Source organism: Convolutriloba macropyga, chromosome 7, assembly GCF_964194025.1.
Source record: "Convolutriloba macropyga chromosome 7, txConMacr16.3, whole genome shotgun sequence".
In the NCBI taxonomy this organism is placed as follows: Eukaryota; Metazoa; Xenacoelomorpha; order Acoela; family Convolutidae; genus Convolutriloba; species Convolutriloba macropyga.
Window position 1 is genome coordinate 67,078,692 of NC_134474.1, and position 11,985 is coordinate 67,090,676.

At 36.4% G+C, this 11,985-nt stretch overlaps 1 protein-coding gene across 1 annotated transcript; it reads right to left on the reverse strand.

The window, feature by feature from the left end:
- Nucleotides 1-599: 599 nt before the first annotated feature.
- LOC142343267 (uncharacterized) lies at nt 600-10,460 on the reverse strand. Its single transcript, XM_075395056.1, has 3 exons — nt 8,106-10,460; nt 6,344-6,566; nt 600-1,355 (listed from the first exon to the last, which is right to left on the reverse strand). The coding sequence occupies exons 1-3, from the start codon at nt 9,219-9,221 to the stop codon at nt 1,165-1,167; spliced, it is 1,530 nt and encodes a 509-aa protein (XP_075251171.1). The 5' UTR covers nt 9,222-10,460; the 3' UTR covers nt 600-1,164.
- Between the last annotated feature and the right edge of the window lie 1,525 nt (nt 10,461-11,985).

The window sequence follows — 11,985 nt, forward strand, 5'->3', positions numbered from 1 at the left end:
TCTTACCATGACAGCAAAGAAAATAATGTTTTTTTTTCTCGGCAGTTTTTTTTCAGATTTTCTGTAAGTGAAAGGTATCAGCTTGCCCGAGTCGGATCCGAATGGTTATCTTGCAAGATTTTGCCAGAATCTGGCAGAATCTTGCAAGACGATACATCGCCTTGCAAGAATTTCTGCCAGAATCTTGCAAGATCTTGCAAGATAACCATTCGTCTTGCAAGAATCTTGCGAGATAACCATTCGTCTTGCAAGATCTTACAAGATAACCATTTTTCGCAAGATTCAGGCAAAATCTTGCAAGATAATCATCTGGTCTCGACTGGGGTGAACCCTATTAAGGAACTGCTAGTTTTTGTATGCTCCTTATATGATTACTAGGTATTACACATAGGTCATCTTTTTTTTACCTCTAAGAGACCATAAAATCATACTTAACATAGTGTGACTACTAACTAAGATCCTTATTTGGTGTGTATCACAGGTGAGTGTCTCATATAGAAAATTGTTTTTGATGTTCACCTCGTAAGGTAAATTTTTGGATTTCTCCAAGCAGGAGATTGATTCAGGGAGGGGAGGGGGGATTACTTATAGCAGGAAACAAGAGGACAGTCGATTTTTTGTCAAAATCTAAATTGTTTCCATTTCTTTTTTACAAACAAACGAAATAGTTTATATTAAAAAATTAAAGCATGAGCCTCTTTCAATTTAATTCAATAATTATACTATTTACTGCAGTTCCAAACAAACATTGCATTAAATTACATTAATAGTCGAATGATTTCCACATTTTAATTCGAAGTTCAATATAGAGAAACAGAAATATAGAGAGTTTAAAGCAGTATAATGGAATGATGGAGTTTTTTTCAGGTTTGTTCCTTCACTCATGACTCATGAAAAGACTATGTTCGACCTAAAAAAAGACAGTTAAATAGAAGGCTGAGCCGAGTAATTATATTTAAAATAATGTCGATAATGCCCCCCCCCCACTAGACGTGTCTTTCAATAAGCCGTGGTCAAGATCTTAGGTTTTTGCAACAAAAGGCATATGAATAAACCGTTTCAGAGGTAAAGAGGGAGGAAAAGGGATGGGCGTGGGGAGGGGGGCGGGGGTAGGGGTTGGGGGAGGGTATAATACAAGGAAACAGTTTTTTTGCAATTTGTTGTTCAGTCTGCATATATGAGGTCGTAAGAGGGAGGCGGTGCGGGGGCACTCTGGCTGAAGAAGCCCTGCATCGTCATCTGTCTGGGTTGATCCGTGAACAGTCCCACATTGAGAGGGGGGTCATCCAGGGCGAAGAAGAGGGTGTCATTGTCTGGTTTGTAGTCACTCCCTTTGTCTCGTTTCACGAACACGCCTGAATAGAGTTTAAGTAGCTTCAAGCCAATTTATGATTCTCATGGATGAATGAAAGAAACTTAGCCATGTAGACCAAAACAAGTATCTCTACAATCGCTGCAAGAAAACTGACTCCTCCACAGGACCCGATCGTGACATTACGAGTCCTTCGACCCGTTTTTGGTGAAAATTCGCTTTCATACGTGAGTGAGTCTCACAACCAATCTTAATACAAGTATTCATGATTAACCCTTGTGAACAACTCTTACCTTAAGTTTATTTGCCGATTAATGAAACATATGAGCAAAAAAACGTAAGCAGAGTTCAAAACAAAAAAATTAAGAGTACTTACCGAAAATTGTCATTCGATTCCACGCTTTCAACGTTGGTATGTTTAGAAGATTTAAAGTATTTACATTCCACGCATCAGGTAAAAAACAGCCATCCAAAAAATAATTAATAACCACCCTTCAAGTAGTTTAAATTCTCGTTTAGTGTAATTAAAATCCATGCCTTTGATATTTATAGCTTTTATGTAAACATTTCTACAAATTATGATAGCTAAAATTCACTTTTTATGTTTTTTCACAAATATCCCTTAGATGTCATTGTGAAGTTTATTTACACAAAAATTGTTTAAAGTACTTACAAAGCTATTTTTTGAATTGTCCAGCTAAAATGGTTAGTAGATTTCACGTGAATTCTACTGACGAAAGATAGCAAGTTATTTTCACAAATTCGTTAGCGTTGTCCTCGACCTCCAGTAGGGCATTAAAATTCGCTTATATATAGAACCTTATAGGAGTGATGGCCCTGGAACTCAACACTGCAACAACTGATATACGATGCGACAGAAAAATCAACCGGACAAATATCTTTCTGAATCAAAACTTCATGAAAAATCTTATAACATCTGGCAAATTTTTATAACATCTGGCTGCTCAGTTTCAAGAAAAATTCTTAATAGAACTCGCCAAGAACCTAATCAAGCTTCATTAAAAGGAATGCCATTAAAAAATCACTTAAAATATTATATCAACAAAAAAAGACATGAAGCAGGGAAAAACCGTGAAACCTTAATAAACAAAGGTATAGACCAAAACTTGCATGAGAGGTATACGACATCTAGTGCTCTCAACGCATTTAGGTTAATGATTTTATGCAATACTCAAATACGATTTCACACTGTCCATACTTGACTTCTCATTAAGATCATGCTACCAAACCAAAGAAATCATATATCATCCTGGTATGATTACAAGAAATTTTTATCGATGAACTATTGTTGATATCAATATCATGATTGGTTTTAATTATTTTATATCAATTTTGCTGGCCAGCCAGGCATGGTCAAATGAACATTGCAAATTTATTTTTATCAAACTCTCGATTATCGCAATTAGATAAAATACTATTAGGCTAATCAGTCGTTCTGTTGATTTTAGATTAAGGTAAAATTTTGGTTAATTTTGGGTATTTTGTCATATTGAGTATTTGTCATTGCAAGTTAGAAAGCATTCTATTTGTAATTAATACTTTGAAGGCTCTTAAAATTTTGGGTTGCTTTTATATAATTAACACAAAACTCATCTGCCTCAGCCGTTACAACCTCGTACAAAAAACTTCGCATATACTAGCAAGTTCTTGAGAAATTGAATCTCAAGTATATCCTCAATTACAAGCTGCAGTTTCTAATGTGTGTTTTACTTCCATCCGCAACGTTTTGTTAAAAATTCCAGGCAGTTAAAAAATTGCATCGAACAGAATATTGGTCACTAAAAAAATATCATTTAGTTTCTTGGTTCAAATTGATTTACTCTTATTTTCCGGGGTAACCAGCTCAATGGAGTCTACGCAATAAACATCAACTTAACAATATAGCAACACTGTTCAAAAAATTAAAGCCCGTTCAAAAAATTAAATTTTCGCGAGAAAAATGTTTATTCCAAATAATTTAATCATAATATTGGTTTGAGAACAAAATAAATTTATTTTTCCGATTCTAAAAGCAAGAGCATAGCGCTAAAACCATGCAAAAGTTGTTTCGGGATGAAATTCAGTGAAATGCAATTCAATAGCGCTTTAAAAGATTACGTTAAACAAAAAAGCAAAAATAAACAAATTTATGAAGAGACCTCTGGCATATGAAAACCATGAACGTTAAAGCTTAATGATCAAATTTATAGACCATTAATTGCACCAGAAATACCATGTACGACATTTATACGACTCTCAAAGCAATTAGGGGATCTAATCTGTTTTGTTCCCCCAGCTTAGTAAGCTTATATTTTTTTCTGCTCCCAGGCGCACGTGCTATTTGTTTACATAGTAGCGTGCTATATAACAACATATAAGTTGTAACTGGGGGGGGGGGGGCGTAAAAACACTGGGGGCCGAATCAGAATAGATCCCATTTAGGACACTGAACCTTAACATATGAACCCGGGTTAAAGTGTCTTTGATATCATACAAGGATCATATATCATTTCCCACTGTCCATACTTGTTTTCTCAGTACGACCAAAAAAAAATGTTTTGGTAGCTCCAATGAGAGCCAAAAAACTAGATTGAGCTCCTAGATTCTCAGAGAAAGTTGTCAGTGATATGTTATTTTCCTTCTCCAAAGGTACTGCAGCCGGTTCAAGCATGAGGTATCCTGATCAACTATCAAACGCCATTCGTTGCAATAACCCTGAGCGGTCCAGAATCGCAATGCAAAAACTCATCTGCCTAATCAACTTCTGTTCAGCTAGTGGTTTTCCAAATGACGTTGGTCCACCTTTCTGCAACGCCTCTCTAACAGCTTTGAAGAAAAGGAAAACAGTTGTACGACCCATTGCTTTCGGAGAAGTTTTCCGCCGTCTTGTGGCTAAATGTCTTGTTTCCTTTGCAAAGTAGGAAGCATTAGAAATTTTTTGTCCGAATCAACTTGAAGTTGCCATAAGGGGAGTTGCGCAATTTTTTATCCACGCCACAAAAATAATATATGAAGAATGTAGAAAGAGAGAAGGCTTAGGAGTACTCCAGATAGATTTTGAAAACGTTTTAAATTCCATCAAACGAAATGGAGGTTTATCAGAAAGCCTGAAACAGACACCATGTGTACATCCGTTTGTCAACTCGTGGTACGCAAAATACAGTTCACTGTTCTACAACAGGCAAGCTATAAAGAGTGAAAGTGGGGTGCAACAGGGTGATCCTCTGGGGCCACTTTTTTCCATAGATCTCATGTCTTTCATTAACGAGATTAAGCAGGAAGTCCCATGCTCTTAATGAACTCTTGGTATCTTGACGACGTCATTCTGGCGGGAACTGAAGCCGAACTAATGCTTAGCTTAGACATTTTGGAAAGTGAGGGCAAAGACTTGGGCTTCAAGTTAGAGACCTCAAAATGTATGTTGTGGTCGCCCCAAACCATGAGCAGTTTAGATCAAAACATAAAGCGTGCTGATCCTGAAGGTTTTGAAGTACTCGGGGCGCCAATTGGAATGGAGACTCATCTTGCATAAGTTTAATCCAAGAGGGTGGAAAAAACTGAGCCTCTCCTAGATGGCTTACAGCAACTTGGCGATCCTCATGCCGCTTATGGCATACTTAAAATTTGTATTGGTACTCCCAAACTGTTGTACTCTCTACGCACAGTTGAACCAAGACCCTCAGTTACTAAAGTCTTACTTCATTTTGACAATGCACAGAGGGATTGCCTAGAAACAATAAGCAAGCGAAACGTTACGTGCAGCAATTGGAAACAAGCAAACTTGCCCATCTAGTTGGGTGGATTGGGTTTAAGATGATCAAGTGCCAAACATCTAGCTGCTTTTATTAGTTCAGTGGAGTCCGTTTCGTCTACAGTGGTAGCTCTTATTGAGATGAAACGCACTCTGGAAAATGAAGTTAACGCGAATTGCCTTGTTGGACTGCAAGATGTAGATATAAGAATTCAGAAAAAAATTCTGTAAAAATTTGATCAAAATTCACTCAATGATTTTCCATTACAGGCAATAAATGTGCGAGAAAGAGCTCGGTTCCAGTTTCCTCATGCTCCTAATGCAGGTGCTTGGTTAACCACGCCTCCTTTTTCCGCACTTGGACTGCACCTGGAAATGGAAGAGTTCCAAAGTTGCGTCAAATATAGACTGGGTTTCCCTATATATGATGCTCACTCAAATTGTCCCTACTGTAAAAATGGTGTCATCGATATATACGGGGAACATTCTCTAACATGTGGAGGACGAAGAGATAATATTCATCGTCACGACCGTCTGAGAGATAAAGTTTTCTCTTCTTGTGTCTCTGCAAATTTGAGCCCTTTGCTTGAAAAAAAGAACCTTAGCTGCAATAACCAATCCCGAACTGCAGACGTATTTCTACCCTCCTGGACACAAGGCAAACCAGAAGCGCTCGATGTAACAGTGGTGTCATCCCTGCAATCAACAATCATTGCAAATGCGGCCGTTACACCCGGTTATGCGTTAACATATGCCGACGGCCGCAAACTAGCTGCCCATGACGCTGACTGTCGAGAAGCCGAAGTGAACTTTTTGCCGCTATCAATTGAAGTTCTTGGTTGTTGGTCTGAAACCTCGCGAAGAACAATAAACAAAATAGCTTGTCTGGGGGACGGAAGAAACGCTTTCGCGGAAGGTTCTAGGTGTTGCGATCAACCTATTGACTTAATCCATTTCAATCCAATTTATGCGTGCGAACGCAAATATGATAATTACCCGTTTCGCCTAATTAATGACAACAAATGCTTGTACCTGATTAGTGCAGAGTTCTCTCATTAAATGACTAATTAGATTTTTGACTAACCTGACCAAAGTGGGGAGAATAGAAACATATATTTCATATCTGGAAAACGGAAATGAGCTGTTGAAAATTGATTTATTAAACTGGTGATCTGTTGTTTTATAAACCTGGTCATAGTAGCCAAGTTAATTCATTCCGATTTAAATAGAATTGAAAGGTTTCGATTGAACAATTGAATAGGTTGTCTATATATTCTAACTTGTAATGTCGGCTGCACTGCACAGGTGATAATTGAACCCAATCATGGCATTGACCAGACCAGCCATCATCAACTGCCCATTGAACTTAGCATGGGACTGTCCAAATGAGGACCAGGGACCCCCCTGCAACTTCCACTTGAGAGCATTGCCATTGTATGTCAACATGGGTTGCTCCTGCAGGTCAAAGAAGACCATTATGACTTGAGTCAAATGTTGGGTAATCTACGGTCATTTGTGGAATTGTTTCCTATACACCATATATTCCAAATAATCTGAGGTTCTTAAAATGCAAAAAATAGTTTTCTAACCCTTTAAATATATTTGGGGTTCCGGAAATTTACGCTGGCCTGGCTTTTTTGTAATGTCATTTTTGGTTGATCGATATCTTTTGTGGGTTTATACAAGATTGGCACTATTATGAAACTTTTGAAAAACTGGAATCAGTCTATGAAGGAACTTTGAAGTTCTCGACAAACAATTGAGGCCCAAATTTCTCAATTTTTTTTAATTCTAACCTTTTCAAGCCAAAACAAAACGTCTTGAGATTAAAAAAAGTGAAAAGTTTACCAATTTTTCGCATCTTTTTAAAATTTTTTGAATAATAAAAGTGGGTTTAATGTAATGAAAACGTTTCTCTGTCTGTAAGAGCTTCCGATTGGGAAATTGATACTAAAATTAATCTAAAATTAATATATCTGAACCACCTTTGGCGGGACACCACCACCTTCAGGAAATTATTCCGACTGAAGGAAAAAAATTGGGTAAAAGTTCACGTAAAGTGTTCCCAAAAAATTGATGTTAGCATCATGTGACCAAAAAAGGCTGAGGCGGTAGAAAATGCTTGAATTCAACAAACGTTGATCTCAAGCATGGTTTAACCCCGATTAAATGACATAGAGGTGAAAAGTTAGGATGTTAAAATTTGGGGCTTAAATAAACCGGGGTGAAAAAAATAGAACCCTCATCTATTGGGTAAAATATTTATTCCTATCATATTTCTATCCAAAAAGCAGTCATTAATTTTTTTACAGTTTGAACAATCTCAATTTTTGCGCTTTTTAATGTAGATGCTCTCAAAAATTTTTTGGATTTTTTAACCAAAAAGGGGCTGTGATGATTTTTTTAAGTACTGAGCCTCAATTGATTAACACTTAAAATCTTTTCGTTGCCGGTTTGTTTCGCAACTTTTATTCAATTAGCTTCTAGAAACAGACAGTTTCTCGAAAAAAAATGTTTTATCTTATGTCATGTTTGTTGTCAGAGTTGCCTCGCCAAATTAAAAAAAAGGTAAAATTTTCTTCATTTTATTCAAAAATAGGTTCAGAAAATTAAACATTAATTAGCCCTTACATAAATTCTCATTAGCATGTTTTTTATTGTATTTAGGGAGCTTATTTTAGTTCCGGATTTATTAACTAATACTTATTAATTTATTTTGTCGAACCAGAACATGCATTTTAGGGATTACAGTTATTTCCTGTGAACGCCTGACGTAAGGAAATCAATTTAATGGATTTTAATTGATTTAAATTGATTTAAATAGATTTTTTACATGCTATGTAATCGACTTAATGTATTTTAACAGGAAAAATGGTTTAAAATTACTGCGCCTAGTTCGATTTTCGTCTGAATTTTTTCTCAGCGAAAACCGATTTAAATGCATTTTTTGTCTATAAGATGATAATTTTATCAGAAAAATGTGGGAAATATGTGCTATTATGTGAAAACTCTTAGTATTAATTAGTATTAAGGAAACAATTCCTGTTCGTGCATATGCAATGCATAAAGGTTGCTCGAATCTTTCACCCCCAAAGCGCAGTAATAAGTATCCTTGGGGGGCATTTGAATAAAGAAGAACACCCCCTTGTCATGCGGGTTCCGACTAATGTCCAAATTCATTATAACCTTCCAACCCGCCCGGCGCAAATTCGTAAATATCTGGCACAGCAAAGTTATACTGGGCAAACCCTGTTCGCCCCGGCTGTACCAGGGGTACCCTTTAAGTTTGAACTCCACACTTCCAAAATGGTTCTCCTCATGCTGGATTTCAGACCAATATTGCATAATCGTGCCTCGGATTATCCCGACAACTTGTTCGTTCGCGTTTATAATTCTCAACCTGTCGTTTCGGCTAAGACTAACAGCGAACATTGAACTTGTGAAAGTCGGCGATATATACATGTTCGGTTTTCGGCAGAAAAACAGCGTATCGGTTTGTGCGTCAATGTTAGTCGCCGAGTACAAAGTCCAGCCGTAATTTGCCATGACCTGGACCATTTTCATAATCAGAATCCGGTTTCGAATCCCGTCCTCCCCCGACGGGCTCTGCCATGGGAACCCTTTCAATTTCACAGTGAACAACCCGTGTTCCAAGTCGGATCTTTGAATTCCGCGCCAGTTTTCATATACCGTATACTTCAGAGCTTCGTTGATTTCTGGAGGGGTGTTGAAAAATTTCAGTTTGTCCCACCCCCACAAGTCAACAGCGCAGAACTCGATATCATTAGCAACGGTTGTCGGCGATTTGTAGAAAAACCAGGCACTAAGACTATTGTACCAGTTAATATCGGACGACATAATTTTGATATAACCCGACTGCGAAAGTTGCTTCAATAATACGCAGGAAAAAAGCACAAATTGCGCGTGATCCGTAGATTGCGGCCAAAATGGCTGTCCTTTCAGTTTGAAAATAAAAGCGTCTGAAACTCGCGTTTCTTTTTGAATACCTTTCGGCCAGTTGTACGCTAGGCACGTTCGAATTTCGTTCACGATGTGATCATCAGCGTTGAAAACGTGCAATTGATCCCAGTAAAAACTGATTATAAAAAATGGAACGTTCGGGTTGTATAACGCTAATTTGGAATAACTTTGACCCATTTTGATTTTCTTTTAAAAAAATAAAAACACGTTTTGATAAAGTTCGATAAAAACAAGAAAAGATTTGAATTTAAACGAGAGTTCAAGTTTTATTGGAGTGTGAGTATAACTAAGTAAATAATTGAAATAATAATATAAACGCTAGTTGGACGCAAACTAAAGCTCTATGAATTAAGTTTGGTCAGATAACTATAACTTCATCAACTAAATGTGGTATATAGATTTGAATTGAAGTTTACGCCTAAAACGCGCTTCGCTTTTGGAAAAAAACAAATTATGTTACCAAAATTGAAACGAGAAATTTTTCTTCCTGGATGCAAAATTTCTTTCCTTTTGAACAAAACTGTTTCTAAGCAGGGAACAATCTGATATAAAACAAGTGAACAGTTTTTGCAACGTTTTACAGCGCTGTAGTATATTTTATACAAAAATGTGCAGCGGTGGTATAAAATAAATAATTTATATGACGCAAACGAAAACGTTTTATGCGTTTACTCGAGTTTTAAATCCATTTGAATGAATTTGTACAGTTTAATAAATATATTGAATTGAAACTAAAAACTGCGCTTTGTGTTTTTGGATATAAGTGTTCGGTTTTAATTGCTTTTTTATTGGATAAATGAAATAAAACTACTTTCAGTTTTTTTTTCTGGAGCAAGTGCTTGGTGGTTGTAACATGTCGTGCAACTATAATGGCACTTTTTTCTGGACCAAAATTTGTTCACAGGAATTATTGTTCTCAGGATTCACATGATTGTTCACAGGAATTAACCGTTAAGATCAAAACAACACAAAATGTTATATCAAGTTTGGAGTAGGTTTTTTTTTTCTGAAATGAAACAAAGTGAGATGCCAGAACTAACTAAGACAAAAGTGAAATCTAATTGAAATTAAACACTACATTTTGGTAATAAATAGTACTGAAAAGTACATAAATTTAAATGTATTTCGTTGCAGAAAGTGTTTGTAAATGGTACGTTTCAAGAGGTACACGTTTGTGGAAAACAAACAATATGAGGCTTTTGCGGACAATTTTGACAAAAGCTTCAATTAGCCTAAAATTCAATACTCAAATTTCGTTGTTAGCTGCCTAACAAATGATTTAGAAATAAATTTTCGCCAGGAACCATCTTATCGGTAAAAGCTAAATTGTAAATTGTCTTCATAGTCGGCAATTAGTAATGCGAGGGGTTTTCATATAAGTGGTTACAAGTTCGGCATTCTTTAATTTCTGAGTAAATGTCACGTTCTTAAGAGCTATATAGCCCAAAACAGTGATAAATTCGGGCAAATTTACTCGAGCAAATAGACGTTTAGCAACGTAATCTGGTATGAAAAGAGAACGTGAGAGAATTTACATGCGCAAAACATCACAGAAATATACAAGTTTCAGAATGCCACGCATTATCACAGTGTAGTTGGAGCTTGTTTTAAGTTATTCGTGATAAACCAATTTTTGCTTAGAATGTGTTGCTATCTTGCGGTAATCGGATAGCATACTTTTTGTTTATAGAAAAAATAGAGTACTTTTTTACGCAAGGCAAGTCACGTGTCTTAATAAACACCAGACATGACGGTAATACACCTAAAAATCCATGCCAGGTGACTATCAGATGATAGAAAATATCTTTTAATAAGTGTTTGAAATCTCGATCATAAACAAGTGGCCGAAGACAAAAATTGATGCTGTCTGCGAGCTGAACAAAAAACTATTTCAAAAATAGCAATGATAGGCTCAGCTATCACTTCCGGCAGTTAATAATATATTCTGAAATAAAAATCGGAAGCTTCCAATAATCAACAACATCGTAGATTTTCGAATCAGCGAATAATTTCTACAATATTGCATGTAAGAATAAGTTGAAGAAGGTATGATCCCCTGCAGTTTTTGTCAAATATAACCCCCTCCCCGGCCTAGCCGGAACAAAAAAACACCATGAAGAACATATGTTTTTTGCGGTAACATAAATTATAACCACAAAAATTGTGACTGAGCTGATAAGCGGCATTGGACTGTCCGTAATAGAGTATATACCAAATCACTTGAAATGGTTTCTATAGTCACTTGTCATTAGCTGTTTTTTTTTCAAAATAATTTCCATTATTGTAAAGAGACGTTTCTGTATTTTTTCTTGTTTAATTGCTTTTTATCGATTTTCCATTTTTTTTGCTAGTTCTTTTTCTTATAACTTCTTTTTGGCCAGTAGGATCTTCACCATTTTTATGCCTTGAGCGTTTTTCGGGGCTTTCTTCAACTTAATTCACTTTTCGTAGGTCACCCAGAGAGCGCTTCTATGCTTAAATTTAATTGGCTCATTTATCTGTTTGGAAAAGGTGTTTTGTTTTTATTGCACGAAACTGCCGATAAAACATGATTTAAATAACTTGTCAACTTAGGACTAAATTAAAACTTCGAAGAATTCAAATTAATAGTTATATTGCATTAGACCTACCGGTAAAGACACCGTTACTGCTCAGGTTGCCCGAACTTGGAAAACTTGGTGGCGCCGTAGTACGGCAGCGTATACACCTTAAGAGAAAACCAAACTCAGCTCTTGTCAAGTTTAATTTACTACGGCGCTGAACATGGCCGTATTAAGATTTCGAAGGCTCTGTACTAAGGCCTTGCCAAGATTAGTGCGGTTACTAAGGTGCAATGAATAATAAAATAGCCTGACAAATATCGGAAATTTCTCCGGTAGGATTTAATAAATTGACTTTTTGAGATCTCTTCTTGTATAATTTTTGTGTTTTTCGCTCCTCC

Excerpts from the sequence above, each read along its gene's own strand:
- LOC142343267 (XM_075395056.1), bottom strand. The coding sequence starts at position 9,221 with ATGGGTCAAAGTTATTCCAAATTAGCGTTATACAACCCGAACGTTCCA. Across the intron at positions 6,567-8,105 it reads CATTGCATATGCACGAACAG|ATTACCCAACATTTGACTCA; the intron begins GAATTGTTTCCT and ends AAATGACCGTAG. Across the intron at positions 1,356-6,343 it reads CAGTGCAGCCGACATTACAA|GCGTGTTCGTGAAACGAGAC; the intron begins GTTAGAATATAT and ends AACTCTATTCAG.